The sequence below is a fragment of the Dermacentor andersoni genome, chromosome 5 (assembly GCF_023375885.2).
Source record: "Dermacentor andersoni chromosome 5, qqDerAnde1_hic_scaffold, whole genome shotgun sequence".
Classification (NCBI taxonomy): Eukaryota; Metazoa; Arthropoda; class Arachnida; order Ixodida; family Ixodidae; genus Dermacentor; species Dermacentor andersoni.
In genome coordinates, this window is record NC_092818.1 from 205034213 (window position 1) to 205053148 (window position 18936).

The 18936-nt window shown below is 49.8% G+C and overlaps 1 protein-coding gene across 1 annotated transcript in view; it reads left to right on the forward strand.

Moving 5' to 3' along the window:
* Positions 1 to 18936, forward strand: part of LOC126532272 (neural cell adhesion molecule 2-like) — a 258774-nt gene that overhangs the window by 132616 nt on the left and 107222 nt on the right. Inside the window, exon 7 of the mRNA XM_050179930.3 lies at positions 12096 to 12401. Within this exon, the coding sequence (XP_050035887.2) occupies positions 12096 to 12401 (306 nt within the window). The remainder of the gene's footprint in view (positions 1 to 12095; positions 12402 to 18936) is intronic.

The following is an 18936-nucleotide window of genomic DNA, read 5'->3' on the forward strand; positions in this document are numbered from 1 at the left end:
ACTCTTTCAATACCTTCCTGCCGTTGTACAAGTACCGCGCCAAGACCAACGTTACTGGCGTCTGTATAAACTTCCGTGTCCGCCTTCTCGTCAAAGTGGGCCAGAACTGGTGCTGACACCAGACGCTGTCGAAGTTCAGTGAAAGCAGTCTCTTGCTCTGAGGCCCAGATGAACGATACATCGTCGCTCGTGAGTCGAGTCAGCGGCTCCGCCATCTTCGAAAAATTTTCGATGAAACGCCGGTAGTATGCGCAAAGGCCCAGGAAGCGTCGGACACCTTTCTTGTCGGTCGGTGTTGGAAATGTGGCTACAGCGGCAGTTTTCGCGGGATCGGGGCTAACGCCTTCCGCGCTGACCACGTGTCCCAGAAACATAAGCTCCTTGTAGCCGAAGTGACACTTCTGAGGCTTAAGGGTGAGGTTAGCCGATCGGATGGCTTCGAGAACTTGCCGCAGTCGTTTCAGGTGGTCGTCAAATGTCGCCGAAAAAACAACCACGTCGTCGAGGTAGACGAGGCAGGTTTGCCACTTCAGACCAGCGAGAACGGTGTCCATCATTCGCTGGAAAGTTGCTGGTGCCGAACAGAGCCCGAAAGGAAGTACCCTGAATTCGTACAGGCCATCTGGAGTGACGAAAGCAGTTTTTTCGCGGTCTCGTTCATCTACCTCAATTTGCCAGTAACCGCTATTTAGATCGAGAGACGAAAAATACTTAGCTCGCCGCAACCAGTCTAAAGAGTCATCGATACGTGGTAGTGGGTACACGTCCTTCTTGATGACATCGTTGAGGCGTCGATAATCAACACAGAAACGAAGCGTTCCGTCTTTTTTCTTGACCAGAACGACCGGAGACGACCAAGGACTGTGCGAAGGCTGAATGACACCATCATCTAGCATCTCCTTGACTTGGGCTTGAGTTGCCTCACGTTCTTTTGGCGAGACACGATAAGGCTGTTGTTTGATGGGGCGTGCGTCGGCGGATGTCGTGATTCGGTGCTTCGTGATTGGCGTTTGGCCCACCTTAGTAGACCGAGCGAAGCACGCGCGGAACTCGTTCAAGAGTTCCTGCAGTGCGCTCTTTTGGTCATCCGTAAGCTCGGAGTCTATATCGACGTCTCTGAGCGAACCGTCGTTTGTGTCCACTTCAGAAGCAAAGCACTCGACGATGTCCGTTGATGGTTCGGCCTAGGCGACGGCAGTGCCACAAAAAATGTGCCGATGCTCAAAGCTAAAGTTGGTAACGAGGACCGCTGTCTGGCTATCACGAAGTTCCACAAGGCTTCGTGGTACACAAATACCTTGGGCCAGCAACATAGAAATGTTGCCTTCTACAATGGCTTCACCGTCTCGTAGCTCGTCGGACTTGACCGGGACCATAACACTCGCACGCGGCGGTATCGTGATGCTGTCGTCCGAAACGCGAAGTGCGGATCTGGGTCCAACGGCGTCGGTCTGTGTTGTTGCCCTTTGTGTCGAGAAAGTGATGCAGAACTCGCGGAGGTCAATAATGGCGCCATATTCCCGGAGAAAGTCCATCCTAAGAATTAAATCGCGGGAACAGTCGCGTAGAACCAGACAAGTGGCGAGAAAAGCAGCACCGCGAATTTCTACTCTCGCCGTGCATAAGCCAAGCGGTGTGACGACGTGGCCACCTGCCGTACGAACTGGTGCTCCATTCCAGGGCAGCAGCAGCAGCAGCAAACGACTTTATTGGGGTCCTGAGGAGCTAAGCGGGGGCCTGCAGGTCCCTACCCAGCCGTTGGCTAGCCCCATGTCGGAACAGAGAGGCCATGCCTCTCCGCTCGTTCACGGGCCCTCTGGACAGCCAGGAGCTGGACGTCCTGCCTCGGGTCTGTGATGGCCTTCGTCCATTCTTCTTCTGTATTAAAATCCTGTAACACAGGGCACTGCCAGAGCATGTGATTTAATGAGCTAAATTCAGTGCCACAATCTGGGCAGAGTTTTTTCAGAACTTTTTTCAGAACGCTCGCCAGTTTGCCACTAAGAATGGAGTAATCGGCGCCGGTATCTACAAGTGCACTCATTTTTCTGCCGTCGATCAACACAGGTATGTCCAGTGAAATTTTGTTGGCGGGAACTGGTTCTGGCGTCGTCGTGGTCTCGTTGTTCTGCGGTCGGCACGATACTAGGTCTTCAGCGCGTCGAGTATCAGCGGCCCCGCCTCGGAAGGTCGCTGACGTCAGTTTTCCCGGCGTGGACTTGGTGATCGCCCTTGCGTCGTCCTCGAAGTGGTGTCACGAGCAGGGAAATATCACCGCGGGGAGGGTGAGCGTGACTGCCGCTGCGATGTACCCGGCCTGTGCTGCTGTTCGATGAATTCTGCGATGTCGGGAGGCCTCTGGCCAAACCTAGGTCGAGGCGAATCGATGGAAAAACCCCGCAGTCCGAGTCGTCGATAGGGGCACTCCCGATACACATGACCCGCTTCGCCGCAGTGGTAGCACAGCGGTCGTCGGTCGGGTGCTCGCCAAACTTCTGATTTCCTCGCGGGTGTTCGGCGGTCGTCGAAGTACGGTAGCGGAGCTGTTGGAGCGGCTTGCGCCGATTGCAGCGCGACTGGCGACGCAACATAAGTAGGTGCGAAAGTTCAGCACAATGCGTTGGCGGGCTAGTTGGTGCGAATCCATGAATAATTTGTTTAGCGCAAAACGACAGAGACAAGAAAGACGACAGGACAAGCGCCTTGTCCTGTCGTCTTTCTTGTCTCTGTCGTTTTGCGCTAAACAAATTATTCATAGGTGCGAAAGCTTGGGCGGGGCTCAGTAACGTTTCTGCGTAAGTCTTGCGCCGGGATTCACTTGGCAGAGGTGGCGCTCCACTGCTGGAAAGAGATGCCTGCAGTGCCTGCTGTACTTCGTTGCGTACGACGCTGGCAAGGGAGCTGACTGGTGGCGGCGACGTACCGTGGTGCTTCTGCAGCTCGTCGCGAACCACTGAGCGAATCAGCTCGCAAAGCAAGGCGACGTCACACCCGAAGCCTACGGGCGTATCCGGAGTGCAGGCGGAATTTACTTGTCGGTTGTACATGTTCGACCGTTGCCGAAGCGTCTTCTCTATTGCGATGGCTTCGGTGAGGAACTCCGCGACAGTCTTGGGCGTATTCCGAACAAGACCGCCAAAGAGCTGTGCCTTTACGCCTCTCATCAGATGACGCACCTTCTTCTCTTCCGACATGCTCGGATCGGCACGCTGAAAGAGACGCGTCATGTCCTCTACGTACATCGTGACGCTCTCGTTGGGCTTTTGGACGCGTGACTGAAGGGCTCGCTCCGCTTCTTCCCGGCGATCGGGGCTGGAGTAAGTCTCCAGTAGCTTGCACTGAAATTCAGGCCAGGATGACAGGGCACTTTCGCGGTTCACAAACCACGTGCGAGCACCATCTTGGAGGCTGAAGTAGACGTTCCTGAGTTTAGCGTTGTTGTCCCACTCGTTAAACGCAGCCACGCGCTCGAACTCCGCCAGCCAGTCTTCCACGTCTTCAAATATGTCGCCATGAAAAGCCGTCGGCACTTGGGGGTTCAGCAGCGTTAGGTAAGTCGGTGTCACCCTTTCCGTAGACGTCGCAGTGGTCGTAGTCATCACTTTTTCTTTCCAAATTCTGGGGCGAGGCCTCGGATTCGCCAGCTTGTGCGGTGAACTGGAGTCAACTCCAATTGTGCGAGGTTCTTGCTGCCCAGTGGGGTCTCCTGCATAAGTTGGGTGCACCCAGCACCTCCACCAAATTGTCGCGTATACTCTGCTGAAGTATACACACTGAATGGGGATCCAGGCGTTTCTCCTTTACGAAACGAAACCGTTGATGCGCGATGCCGAGACGAATCTCGTTCTCTTCTTCTTTAGTCCCCTTGCTGTGCCACTGCATGTGGCAATATTAAGCGAGGGCCAAGGCTCTCATTGACCAGCATGCCAACGATGAACACGCGCGGTACGTGGACGCGGCCGAATACCAACGGAACGCCTTCGCAGCGGTCGTCATAGAGGCGTCAATCGGCGCCACGAGGACGGCAGCAAGCGTGAGAAGCGCCGGAGCGGAACAAGCGGAGGAGGTAGCCATCGCCCTGGCCATCGCCGACGCATACTGCCACACGGTGCTGAGCGACTCAAGACAGGCGGTGCGAAACTTCGCCAAAGGCTAAATCTGCAGGGAGGCTGAGCGCGTACTGCGAGCGGTCAAACTAAAGGAACGAAAAGTACGACTCAAGTGGTTCCCGGCACACGCGGGCGACGCATCCGGACGCAATGAGAACCATAATGAGACGGCACACGCCGCGGCGCGAGCGCTGACCAACCGCGCCCCGGCGACAGACCGTCCGACGTGGATCGGAACCAAGGACCGCATGACAGATTACAGTGAAATCACGAAGGCCTACCGCCTAGCTCGCAGGACTCTCCCACCCCCGCACCCGAGACTGAGTCGAGCGGAGGCGGTAGTACTGAGACAGCTCCAGACCGGATCGCTACCGAGCCCGAAACTGATGGATCGTATGTACCCCGAGACATATCCGACAGATATGTGCAGAGTCTGCCGGAGAGAGACTGCAGACTACACGCACGTCTTGTGGGACTGCGTCAAATATCCAGAAGATTCAAAATCAAGAACACTCCCACCGCGGCTCGAGGCAGCCGCGAAGAGCTATGACCGAGACGATCAGCTCTGGGCCGTCCAGCAGGTCCTCGAGGCGCTCGAAAGGCAGGGACCCAGCGAGCCGGCAACGGCGAGCGGAGACCCGCGCCGAGTAACGGCGACTTCGAGGATGACGCAGGCCCTCGTCGGGGCGCGCGCGCGCCCAACTGCAGGGATAAATAAAGTTGTCTCCAATCCAATCCAATTACATATTTTAAAAAAATGGCCAGGCTTAGCTTGGTTAAGCCAAGAATGCGTTGCATATTGTGTTGGGGCCCAGCTTTTCCTCCGGCTGTCGTGACGTCACGTCACGTGGTTGCGCTAAAGGTCAATGGTGGCTGCCCGGCCGCGCCCAAGGGCTGAACTGAGTGATTGCAATATGCAACGCATAAAAGAACCTCACGGCAAAGCTCGTTGTGAACCTGATGTGGATTAAATACAGAGTCAATCCAGTTCACGTTAGTTTTTGCGTCCACTTCGTTCAGGTAGGAGCTGCCAGTTTTACGTCTGCTAGTATCAGGTGTGAACGACCTAGAAACAGGCGACAGGCCACCTTTCTGCTGAGCGTTCTGCGCACATCCCGCAGTCGTACTTCATCATAGACGAGCGCTAACAATGTTTGCAGTGATTTGAGCTGCGAGTAGAGCTGCGATGGCTCACCGTTAAAGGGGTGATATGGTTTTTTGTGCAGATTACTTGAAGGTGCTCAAAAAGGAAATGCAGTTTCAAAGAAATTTCAGCAAGGTTGGAGATATCGGTGTATCTGCATTGCAGAAGCTCTTGCCGCAAAGCTGCCAGCCATGCACAGGATGACGACCAGATATGCCAAAGTTGCTTCCGGCGAATAAAAGAAATTCTCTATTTTTTAGATGCCTCCCCTGCTGAAACAACTGATGATATCGTACCGGGAGAGGACGATCTTGCAGGTAGAAAGCAGTGCCTAGACCTACTTGAAACTTTGCCTCACGTGCGTCAGCAGAAGTCGGATTCGCGACTAAGGAACTTTCGCCCGGTGCAAAAGCAAATTCAGATCGGTGGCACTGTAAGCTCCAAATCTCACTGTGTAGAATGCAATCGCTATTCGAGCCCCTCAGGTACAAAATGCGACCTATGCACCCTGTGGTTCACCACCCTTAAAAAAGCCTATGAGACGCGCTCTTCGTGCTCAGAGCGAATGCGCTTGTTGACTGCTAAGCCAACTGGAGCGCCGAAAAGTCCAAGCTCTCATTCCAGATTTGTCAGCCTATACGGTATACAAATCCCGACGCTGGTGCGAGAAGCATGGAATATGGTAGGCACCAGACGCACCTGAGAGAACACGGTTAAACCCAACAGACCGCTATGGAATATTATACCAAAGACGAGCATGCATGTTCTCGGCAGAGTCCTAACAAAAGAGATGTAGTGTCTGTTTCGATTGATGAGAACAAAGTATGCTGTCAAGAGGTTCATGACCCGCTGAGTACGAGAGACCTATCGTCCCTTTAAGGAAGCCAATCCGGATACATCTATTGGGCTCTCAAAGTTTCATTCCCCGCAGCCAAATGGGTTCTTCTTGCTCCACAACCAGAAGCGTACCTTTGCATGTATTGCGCCAACGCCACGCAGTGTGTTTCCGCGCTAGAAGAGCTCACTGAAGGTGCCTACACAATTGACCAGCTCAAAGAACTGTCTTTGCACCTCGCACACGACTGATTGTTTCCTGGACGATTGTGATTATCGTGCAAAAGAGGATGCTTTCACTGCTACAACTTTGGGAATCACTGAAGAGACAGATGTAAATTATGCAGTATGGGAAAATGGCGGCCTCGTCAAAAAGACAACACAGGCTACTGGCTTTCTGCAGGAGCTTGGTGTATGGCTTGTCAGGTGGATCACCTCTGGTTACATAAAGGGCGGTCAAGGATCAGCAATACACAATGCCAGACGGAATCAACAGCACGGATCCTGGGTCTTCCACTTTGTATTTGCAGAGAATCGGACAGCTGTTGTACCGAACCAGGTACAAAAAACTTGGCACAAAAAATGGGCACAAAAAACACGTCTCGCTATTTAAGTGTGTCGTCACGAGTCGAGAATCTACCCAAAGTTTTGCCGTCATCAGTGATGACATATGTCATGATGATGCACGCGCTTGCTTTGCACTGGTAAAAATCCGAGTGCATGAAGGAAAAGCTTCAGCTTGACACACGTTACATACGTGTCTGATGGCGCCAGTAGCCATTTAAAAAATAAGTATCAACTCTACGAGCTGTCACAGAGGAATCGCGTGTCAACAAAGTGGCTTTTTTCGGCCACAAGACATGGCAAGAACGCTTGCTATGGTGTTAGTGGCTTAGTAAAGCACCAAGCCTCGCTGTACAATCTTAGAGCAGCGAGCACTACAGTCATTAGGTCAACCTTTTGAAATTGTGGCGCAGACGACTCCAACACTGAAAAACGTTAAACTGTTCTATGCACATGCGGATGACGTAGAGAACTTTCGCCGCCTCAAAAAGTACCAGTGGAAATCTTTGCCACGTGTTCCAGGCATACGGTCTTGGCACATTTGGTTAAGCGAGCCTGACGCCACCAATTTCTATCGCGTCGTCTTAGTGACTCGCAGTGCTGTAGGTAATTGGAAAATTATCAAGCGTTTCTGAGCGTGTACATCGGCTATGCTCGAAGTGCCTTGTTCCCTCTTCCTGCCTCCATGCTGCAGCACTTAAATGTGGCATATCCGGATCATCAACAAGCGCACACTGACGGGTAAGTAATCCAACAGGCAAGCAACTGTGCCACTGCGTATCGGATTCGCTTGATTAGAACTACGTGATATGGCCCTCTGGATCTGTTGGTCTTATAAAAAATGCGGAAAGAGCCGCGTTACTGCAGCGCTCCGTAAACTGAGGACGTTTTCTCAGCACGCTATCATCGTTTCGCATCGTTAGAGGTGCTCCAACAACTATGCCGTGCATTATATACCAGACAGTTCGGCCGAGAATCATTGGTGTTGGTTAAGGAGCTCAGCAATAGTCATATTAGTCGGAATTTTCAGTGGGTACCGCCGCATGTTGGACTTCCAGGCAATGAAGTAGCAAATAAAATTAAGAGCGCCGATGAATCACACTTTATGTAAAGATAACGCAGTTCTGAGCGTGTTTAACATCACCTTATGTCCAGGCATGTTTCAAGAAGTCCACCTTGCAGTACCTATGCGCTGTTTCATAGAATAAGAACTAGCTCTGCGAAAACCCCAACTTGGGCCTTTAAGGTTAGACAAGGTTCTCCACTCTGCACTGAGTGTGACGGAATTGGCGACGCGGAACAGTTCATGTGATCGTTCCAATACTTCAATGAAGAGAGAAATGTTCTACTTAAGCCTTTGCACAGAAGGCAATTTCCTCATGAGTGCGCGTAGCAGGTAGTGTTTCCCAAAAGGCCCAAGTTTCGGAGAGAGGAAATGTGCTTCTTTCCAGCTTTTCTAAGAAACTGTGAACTTTTAATTATATAGTAATCGGACACTTCCTTATATTATTTTTCTTAAAGCGACACTAAAGGCAAACATTAAGTCAAGCTAAAGTCAGATTAGTGCTTGAGAATCTCTAAGGCGTTAATATTGTCGCGAACAGAGACTTATTAGTCGAGAAATTGAGGTATATGCAGGACATGATTAGAGACTCCCCCGGGACATTCAAGTAGTTGCCCGATGACGAAAGCACTCCTCAGTTACATTCTGTCACTAGTACTCAACCACTCGTTGCACAAGACATCCTTGTATCCACACTGCGCTGCCCAAGCTTTCCCGTTTTAGTAGTGCTGCGCTGGTTTCGCTGGCTCGCATAACTCGCACAAACTACAAGTAGTAGAGAATTCAACTTCCATGGGATGACGCGGGATGCCCGAATGGTCTACGCCACTCAACCAAAAATCAGCTGCAGCGGCGAATCCGCCGCTCTGGATGAATGAATGTTATGAGCGTCCCCTTTGGAACGGGGCGGTAGGTTGCGCGACCAAGCTCTTGCTATTATACTGCCGAATGTCCTACTTAGGTTTTAAAAAAAAAGCACCAATCCTCCGATCGCCTCTTACTAATCCCTATTGCGGCCATGTTTACTTTTCCACTGCTCTCGCTGAACCCAAGGGCTTCAAGGAAGCCAGTGGTGCCTAAAACGACCGCTGGGTAGACGTGTTCACATTCTAATAAAACATGCTCCATAGTTTTCCTAGCTTTACCGCAGCAAGCACATGCTTCTTCTTCTTCTTTCTCATATCTCGTTATATACTTAGTCAGGTCGGCGACGATAACGAGGAGCATCCTATCCTCTATGCCAGCCGCAAACTAAATGTGAGAGAGGAAGCCTACAGCGCTTCAGAGAAGGAATGCGCTTGTTTAGTTTGGGCCGCCCAGAAGTTGTCGTGTGACTTGTACGGAGCGAAGTTCATCTTCGAGACCGACCACTGTCCTTTGACGTGGCTCAATCAAATGTCACACAAAAATGGCCGCTTGCTCCGATGGAGCCTCACTCTCCAAGAGTACAACTTCTCCGTTAGATATAATAAGGGAAAGTTACATAGCAATGCGGATGGTTTGAGCAGACTAATCTGAATACTGCGTTCGAGGCTCCCGCCTAAATTTTAGGGTTACTAGTGTTAATGTTGTTAAGCCAAGAAGATCCCCTCTCATTTAGCAGGATTCCCTCCATGACTGCTGAATTTGTCAGCACGAAATTGCTTCAGAAATTGGCATAGCGAAATGCAGCGTTTTTTTTTTTTTTGTTTTTGCACTTATGGTGAGAGCCAAGGTACGTCATCTCGCCGCAGAGCCGTGTTGTGGGGTTCATTTTGCAGTTGCCTGTCCTTGTTGGATGTTTTGGGGCGGTGACATCAATACACAAGTGGTTACTGCGAGCCAAGACATCACCCCCTGGCCACCAGCCGTTCTCTTCCTGCCCAGCGGTTATCTGCGCTAGACAGTCGAGATTTTTCGGGCCATGGAGGCGCTGTTAAGAACGGCCAGCTGCAGTGCAAGTTTTGCCAACCAGTTGCGACTGTGGAAGCAACATCTCGGGAGCATCGCCGCCAACCTCTAGCCGCGGCGTGGCGAAGTCGACTTTGTGTCGATATCAATACGCGCATCCTCCGTCGGTTCAGCTAGGAGCCGTTGTGACGGAATGAGTTCGGCGGACCAACTATTGTTACCAAACTCCCCAACGCGGGCCTGATCTGCTACGGGTGCGCGAGTTGCCGCGGGAACACCGTTTTGCGCTCCTTCCCACGCCCCGACCAAGACGCAAGACGACGCGCTACCCGGAACGGCTCCGAGTTCTATGAAATTCGTGAGGTGTCGGTTTCGGACCGTAAACACGTGTGTGTGTGTGCATGCGTGTGTGTAAACCGTCCTGCGGAGAGGAGGCTAGTTTGCGATGACTAAACGAACGTTCGCATCACCTTGTATCGCGGGAGGACCGAGTGTTTAAAGACTGCTGTTGTGCGGATGCTCGACACACTTCTCCTAAGCAGTCATGTTGGACTGAGACTCTCTCTCAAGCAGTCATGTTAGACTGATGTACTTTCTGAAACAGTCATGTTAGACTGATATAAATACTGTCAATAAACCCATATTCCTCGTTCTCGATGAGAAGCAGTGCTTCCCTTCATCAACGTCCTCAGCGTGGATAAGTTGGACGGCGTCATGGGCCAGCTACCTTCGAATTCATGCCGGACTCCAATCTTGACAACGGATCACGAGCGATGGGATTGAGCCCCCAATCCTGACAGCAGTTTGTCTAGAACCACAGCGTCCTGCGCTCTGCGTGGTTGTACGGGACTGGCGGCCACGCATCGTTACGCAACTTCCCAAATAACAATACGAGTCGGTTATCGCACTTCGTAGAGCAGTAAATTAGGGATCCAAGAGAACTCCCATTGTTCGGCAAATATATATATTTCTCTGTAATTATTCCAGAGCTAATTCAACAAAGCCTACTGTAGTCGGATATAATTTAAGTCTGCAGTGAAGCCCCGCCTACACCCTCATAACCGTCAGTCACGGTTCCTCCTTTAAGCGGCAAATAATTCATACTACAAACTTTTGCTGTTACCAAAACAGGGCGGCGAAAGCCAAATTCTCTATTGAACTGAAATAAAATGATTGCTTCGCTGCAACTCCTTATTGTCAAGTTTCACTTCAGTTGGCCGTGAAGTTTCAAGAGTAAAACGGACTCAGCAGTGAAATGAACTGTAACGCAGACTTTTGAACAGTGAGATGCTCAAACTCCATACACTTTTTCCATGTCTCTTGCACACATCGTTGCTTGCACCGATGAAAAGACTCTTCAAGAACAGCAGACGTTCCGGAGGTATCAAGTGCCACGCCAATTGTAAAAGGACGCCTGACGAGGATTTTGTTTGCTTCTGTGATTAGCAGGTGAATTAACACAACCCCGCCCAGTCCGCGTGCCTTGGTTGCCAACTGCGGTGCTTTTTAAGTTGTATTCTACTATAGTAGTCTTTATTTTACACGTTTTACTTGTTCTTGGCAGTGTTCTTCCTACGCGAGTCCATTTGACGTTGTTCTTTGTTTGCCAAGAAAAGGAGAAGTGTATCTCACAGGTGTACTTGTGGAAAACACGGGGAAGGCGGGAGATGGAAATTCAAGACAATCAGCAAGACGAGAGATACACGTAATGCGAAGGTTGTGGGTTCGGTTCCCACCTGCGGCAAGTTGTTTTTTCATCCACTTTAATTTACATTAATTCTTCGTTTCTTTATTTCATTTATTAAGCACAAGTAATTTCCCCTATGTTGTCCTTGGTGTCAATGTTTGTTGGCTTCTTATGATATGACTAATAAAATCGGGACCCTCGGTTAACCCCCTTTCTTCTCGTTTATTACTTAACGAGGGTCTCGAATCCGGCTACACTGATGCCTTCAGGTAGCATATGTGGGTTTATTGACCAGTTGCCTTCACCCAAAAAGATCACGTTCTCGTGACGCCTGCGGCAAAAAGGACGTCCCACGTCCGCCGCCAAGGTCTGTGTGTGGTGGCGCTGGCTAACACTCCCAGGGTTCTACTAGGACACATAAATACCCAAGAAAGTGGATGGGAAAACAGCGCCGCGGTAGCTCAATTGGTAGAGCATCGCACGCGAAATGCGAAGGTTGTGGGTTCGGTTCCCACCTGCGGCAAGTTGTTTTTCCATCCACTTTAATTTCCATTAATTCTTCGTTTCTTTATTTCATTTATTAAGAACAAGTAATTTCCCCTATGTTGTCCTTGGTGTCAATGTTTGTTGGCTTCTTATGATAACACTTTGTTAGCGACTTATAAGCTGTGAGATACACCTTGTTTCATTTCTCTTTTGCGAGTTCACGCGTCTTTATGGCGATTGGTGGGCGTTATTCGCATCTGCACTAGTAAAGGTAGCCCCCGCCTCATATGCGTAGAAAAATCGCCTCGGCCTGCGCAGGACCCCCCGATGCGGTGCAGAACTGCTCGGTGCAGAACCAGACCGAGGACTCCGTGGCCCTGGCCTGCTCGGAGGGCTACGACGGCGGCCTGCAGCAGCGGTTCCGCCTCGAGCTGCACGACACCGCCCGGCGGCGGCTGCGCGCCAACGTGAGCTCGGCCGAGGCGCCCGCGTTCGTGGCGCGCGGCCTGCCTGCCGGCACCAGCTTCGTGGCGGCCGTGTACGCGTTCAACTCACGCGGCCGCTCCCAGCCGACGGTGCTCGTGGTCAGCACGCTGCCGGCGCCCGTCAGCCTCACCCGGAAAGGTACGTGCATCGCTGGTGCCTCTGGCGGTATGGTATGGTATGGTAAAACTTTAATGAAGTCCTGTAGGTCGTGAGTCTTCACGAAGCGGGCCGCTCCCACGTGGGAACCGGAAGGCCGAGCCTCTCGGCCGCATCGTGGGCCTGATGGACAGCCCAGAGTTGGTCAGCCAGAAGAGGGCTGCGGAGAACCGCCTCCCATCTGGCCGAGCTGTTAGCGATGATAGAGCGTGACCGGGCACACCGCCAGAGCATGTGGTCTAACGTGGCTATTTCTCCACAATCGTGGCAGGTAGCATTGGTGTAAATATCCGGATAGATTTTATGTAAAAGCGACGGATTGGGATAGGTATTCGTTTGTAGTAGACGGTGCGTTAATGCTTGATCTCTATTGAGGCGCGGATGAGGAACAAAGTAGGTTCTACGGCTGAGATAGTAGTGTTTAGTAATCTCGTTGTAGGTGGAGGGCGTGTCCCTGTTCTCTGGGAAGTCGGCTTCCGATGGGTCGAGGGTAGCGCGGTGGGCAAGTTCACGCGCAGCCCCGTGAGCCGACTCGTTGAGGTTGGGAGGAGCACCCTTTATCTGACCCTGGTGTGCGGGAAACCAATAAATGAAGTGGTGCGTGATTGCCTTGCCCCCAATAAGTCTGAGGGCCTGTTTGGAAAGGTGCATTTTTCAAATGCTCTGACTGCAGATCTTGAATCACTATAGATGACATCCCGTGAGCTATCCAGCAGGGCTAGTGCAATAGCCATTTGTTCAGCTATTTCGGAGTCCTTCGTCCGAACCGAGGCAGCATTGGTGTCGCTGAAATGTAAATGTTGTCGCCTATACCTACGTACAGGCGTAACTAATCACTCACATTGTTGCACTTGTAATTTCTGGAACAAGCTTTTAATTATTATTCTTTTTTTACACAAGCAGGGGCAAAACTGCCTGAATCAGCTGCAGTAGATTAAAATGAACTCCTGCGCAGTTAGTTACTCCCTGTTCACGGAGTAGAGTGGACGTACTGTACTGCTATTATCCCATTCGGAAGAGGCAGAGTTGCCAATACATAGAGTACACGTGCTCTAAAGAAGTGTCGCGTATGTAGCACACAACTACGCCACTCATACAGTCATGTTGACAACTTTACTGCACCTTTGTTTTCAGAGTCTATTATATGCACAAAGTTGTAGCTAGCTATAGGGGAAATGGCGCGAGAGGAGGGAAATGGCTACGGGCGCAGGGATGGTTGCGTCTAAAAGAAAAAGGAGACATAGGCGTTGCCCTTTTAGTATGCCCATTATTTTGAATCATTTTGTAAAATTTTTTGCTCGGTATATATGATTCGAGAGGTGGCGCATCAATTCAAGAAAGTTATGTGGTTCTGCGTACCAAAGCCACACTATGATTATGAGGCACGCCGTAGTGGGTGACTCCCGAATAATTTAGACCGCCCGGGGTTCTTAAACGTGCACACAATACACGGTACACAGGCGCTTTTGCATTTCGCCGCCATCTAAATGAAGCCACCGGGATTCGATCCCCACTTCCTCGTGCATAGCAGCGCAATGGCAAAATCACTAAACCACGGTGGTGAGAACGCATGAATTGAAGGCATTCAGGTTTCACGAGATTGCGCTTCAGATTTCCTTTCAGAATACATGTGGATTTTCTGCAGGCCTCTTCGTGCATCTAAGACAACATGACGCACATGCTCCTTGCAAATATCGAGACATGCACAGAAGGTGCGTATTGCATGAAGTGCCAGCACACAAGTTCCCATATGGTCGCAACGAACATATCCTACATATCCGATAACGCCTTAGAAATCAAATAAAATGTGGCAAATATTTCATATTTTATATTTAAATTATGTGGTTTTACGTGCCAAAACCACTTTCTCATTATAAGGCACGCCGTAGTGGAGGACTCCGGAAATTTCCACCATCCGGGGTTCTTTAACGTGCACCTAAATCTAAATACACCGGTGTTTTCGCATTTCGCCCCCATTGAAATGCGGCCTCTGTGGCCGGGATCCGATCCCGCGACCTCGTGCTCAGCAGCCTAACACATATCCACTGAGCAACTACGACGGGTGTTTCATATTTTGCTAATGCATATATGACATTAAGAGGGATTTAGACAATAGCGAAGACAATATACGAAAGCTTGATACATGAGGAAGATCCTGCCGAAAGGAATGTGTTCTGGTTTATTCCTTGTAGGAAGCTTCCGAAATTATCACATTCAGCTAAGAAACAAACAGCGCAAAATCAAGGGAGCAGAGGATAATATCTAGGATGGCGTGTTGCATTACATTGATTGCAATGCAGGGGCACCTTGAGTTATCAAGCTGCCTCTGCGGATAAACTACCGTGACGGAAGGATAAACCACTTTGTCCTCCGACTTCCAACTCCTCCAGTTTTCTCGCTTGACTCTGGGGAGCAGTCCCTACCCACATCCCAGGCCTCTCGTACAGAGACCAGGTCAAGATCATCTAGCCTAACTTCCAAAACTGATTGGGGAGGAACGATTCCCCTCTGATAGGCATGCCGTTTAGTTTGAGTACCACGTGCAGAACTCATGCTTTTAATTTTTTTCTCACTCGCAATGGCTACACGAATAGCACAATGGAACGGTACATGTACCCTACGAAACATTGATGACTTTCAAGAACTTCGATCCAATTTTAAAGCAAAGGCACTCTGTCTCCAAGAACTTACCTTACTCTCAAACATACCAATTTCTTAAATCAATGTATCAGTTTTCGCAAAGATCACAGTAAAGTTTTGTTCGTTCTCTGTCCTCGCTTCACCGTTGGAACTTGAAGCTTCTCGGACGATGATCGGCAGTTGTTGATCAAACGCAGGCAGGAAGCGATGAGATCAGATGTACAAGAAATATTTATAGGTAAACTTTTCTATATACATGGCAGGTAAAACAAATACATTACAAACTTGAACAATTGAGAAACAAAGTCTCACTCTTCGACTGTCTCAATGACTGTTAGAGCCCAGACTCGTTTTAACGTACATAGTACGGAGGCTCACTGATCTATCAGCAATCCTGATTTCAGCCAAGTCTGAGGGACAGCATGTCGTCCCGATTTTTATAGCCCAAATATACAAAGAAATAAAAGGCGGTAGGGCCGTTGGCCCGTCCCACAGGTTCAGTTGCCAATCAGTGTCAACCGTTTGTTAAGCCACAACCCACAGGGATGGGCTTATTCTTAAAAATAAACATATTGGAAAACAAAGCTCTTTTGCTTCTTCCCCAAAACTCCGTTGTCCTCTCGTTTCTACGTAGTTAGTGACGGGCTCAGCAAAACACGCCAGGCCCGAACAAGTTATCCCTAGGCCGCCTCAAATCCCAACGGCGTCTAGGCCGCAAATGTCTCGGAAGCAGGGGCATCGACACCACGTAGTGCCGCTGTACTCAAAGTTTGGCCGTGTGGGAGACGGATGGCCCTCCTTGTCCTTCAAACTTATTGTCTACAAGACAAAGTTCTCCGAGTGCGTGTTTACAAGACGCCGCCGTCCGAATGCACTCTTCACGTGTGCACCGCATCCCTACAGCGTGCACTGTAAGCTGGCCTTCGACACCACACAGGCAGTCGCACCCAACAACAAGGCTGGCGATTGCGTTCCGGACGCGCGGCACGGGGTCAAGGTTGCTAAGCCCTTCTTAACCTCGGCGGCGCCTCCAATTAGTCAGGTACTCGGGCGCCAGACCCACAATACCGTATAGAGCGGTCCCTTTCAAGGCTGGTCTGTGTGGACTCGTGTGACCGTCGGCGGACTGCCAACACCCTGCGCACAATACCGACTTCCCGGAATCGGCACTCGCCCTCCTGGCGCCTGCCGCGACGCGTCACCCAACACCGCGCGGTCCGTGACCCCACATAACACAGAAACGGTTGCCCCGCTTACATGGGGGGGGGGGAAGTGCACCCCCTCTCTATACACACAGCACGTGGCCGATTCGTGACACTTAAGAACACGAACAATCAGAGCGACCTTACAATCACGTCTTTCTTTATTTCCCTTTTCCTTTTTCTCCCTCCCTTTCTAATATTTCTTTTACGTTTATATTTTGCCGCTAATATTGTAGAATACTTTACGTTTCACTCTGTTCTTTTCTTTGTTTTAGTATACGGTAACCCACTCCCTTTTGCAATGCCTCGGTGACTGAGGGTATGGGAAATCAATCAATCATTCAATTGTGCCCAGCTCTCAGGTGGAGTGCCAATTGTAGTAGATAGGTCGATTTCATGTCAACACGTGAACCTGCATACGCCACTTGAAGCTGTAGCGATTCCAATGATTTTATTTAACAAAGTGATAACAGTGTGCTCGTTATATATACCACCAGATCAGCAGCTTGGAACTTATGATCTCGAAAATTTTATTTATCAACTTACTTCCCCATACACTCTTGTAAGAGTCTTGAATGCTCACAACCCCTTGCGGGACGGGTCAACATGCGATATTAGAGGAAAATTCATTGAGAATCATCTGATGTCTTCTGCGGCATGCCTGTCTAATTAAAAGGCGCCTACTGTTTGCAGCCATGCGCACAACAGCTATTCTTCAGTAGACTTTGCCATAGGCTCTGCATCCTTACTCCCATCGCTGCACTGGCGAGTTGTTTAGTATCCATCAGGTAGTGATCATTTCCCGGTGTTACTAGAGACAACTGAAGAGTATATATATCCCGCATGCACGAAGCGTTCGTATCTACGTCGTGCAAACTGGGATAAATTCAAGGAGCTTTCCACCCTCACACGTCACTCGTTAAAATATCTGGGATTGGGGATAATGGCTACATACCTGACAGACCATATAATTAACACTGCATGCGAATCCATCCCTCAATATTCGGGCACTTGAATTAACCCAAATCGTTGGTGGGACTGCGAATGCTAACTAGCAAAGAATAAGGTGCCGAATTCACTCTCAAGGTTCCCAACTCATGAAAACCTAAAAGCTTTTAAACGATGCAAAGCGAATGGGAGACGTCGCACAGCAAAAATCAATGTTTGGTGCAAGTACATTTCATCCATAAACTCCTATACAAGAGGGTTTACAACAAGGTGCGCGCGTTACAAGGGCAAGCCCCCAGCCCGCTACCACTCGTGAACGTCGTGGGAAATACAGTACAAGAGCAAGTCGATACACTTGGTGCACATTTTGAGTGGGTATCTAATTGGGAAAACTACACAAAAAAAAGTCTATTGAATGCAAACGTGCAGCTGAATAAAAACCAATTCGCTCATTGAGGTCATCAGCAGAACGTTACAATCAGTCCTACACATTGTACGAACTGAAATTTGCACTTAATGCTTGTAAACGCTCGCCTCGAGGATCAGGCCAAATCACCTGTGACATCAATAATTATCTGTCGGAAAAAATAACTGAGTACGTGTTTTGTCTGCTCAATAAAATATTCTCAACCGGGGTCCTTCCTTGTTCTTGGAAGGAAGTCATTGTATTTCGAATACTCAAACAGGTAAAGACCCATCAGTGAAAACAAATTACAAACCAATAGCACAAACAAGCTGTTTATGTAAACTTCTCGAAAAAAATGGTCAAGCGCCGCCTCATGTCATTTATTGAGTGTAATGGCATCCTTGACCTCAGGCTTTCGGACAGGTAGGTCAACAATGGACAACCTTGTCCTCTTAGAATCGTACCTCAGAGGCGCTTTAGTACATAAACAGCATGTTTGTCCGTATTTATTTACCTCAACAAACCTTACGATACAACCTGGCAGTGTAGCATCCTACAAGGTCTGTCCGCTTACGGAATCTGTAGAAATATGTAGAAAGTCTTGAAAAGCTCCTTCCTGACAGATCTTCTCGCGTCCGAGTTGGCAACATTATCTCGCGGATTTTTGTTCAAGAAAAAATTGTTCTGCAAAGCGAGGTGCTGAGCTGTTCAGAGTAAAACGAACTCACTCCGAAATGTATTACTTCGAACCCTATCCTACTCAGTGTATGTTGATGACCTGCAGATCAGTTTGAAATTGTGTAATTTGGCGACAAAGGGTGCAGCGGTGGCGTAGAGGTAGAACACCCGCCTCGCGTGCAAGAGGTCCGTGGTTCGAATCCCGGTGCCGCGCAATTTTCCACCGGACTAAAAAAAAACAATAGAAATCCGCGTGTTGATAAAATTGCATAAACAGGCCTGGAGTGCGGCCAGATCCCTGTGACCAGAACCGGTAACGCACTCCCTCACCAGAGCAGGATTGGCCACCCTGGTGCAGTACTTGGCCACAACCTCCTATATGAACACAAAAATCAAACCCCGGCCCTCAGTACCCAGCAGCTGCGAAGTAACTGACCACGGCGGCGGTCAGACCTGCGACGCAGCAGAGGGTGCTAAGAATCCCTGGCTCCGGACAGGCCGCCATTGGAATATGAACCTGGCAACGCTTAACGCTGGAACGTTATCTAGTGAGGCGAGTCTATCAGTGCTATTGGAGGAGTTAGAGGGCAGTAAATGGGATATAATAGGGCTCAGTGAAGTTAGGAGGCCAAAAGAAGCATAT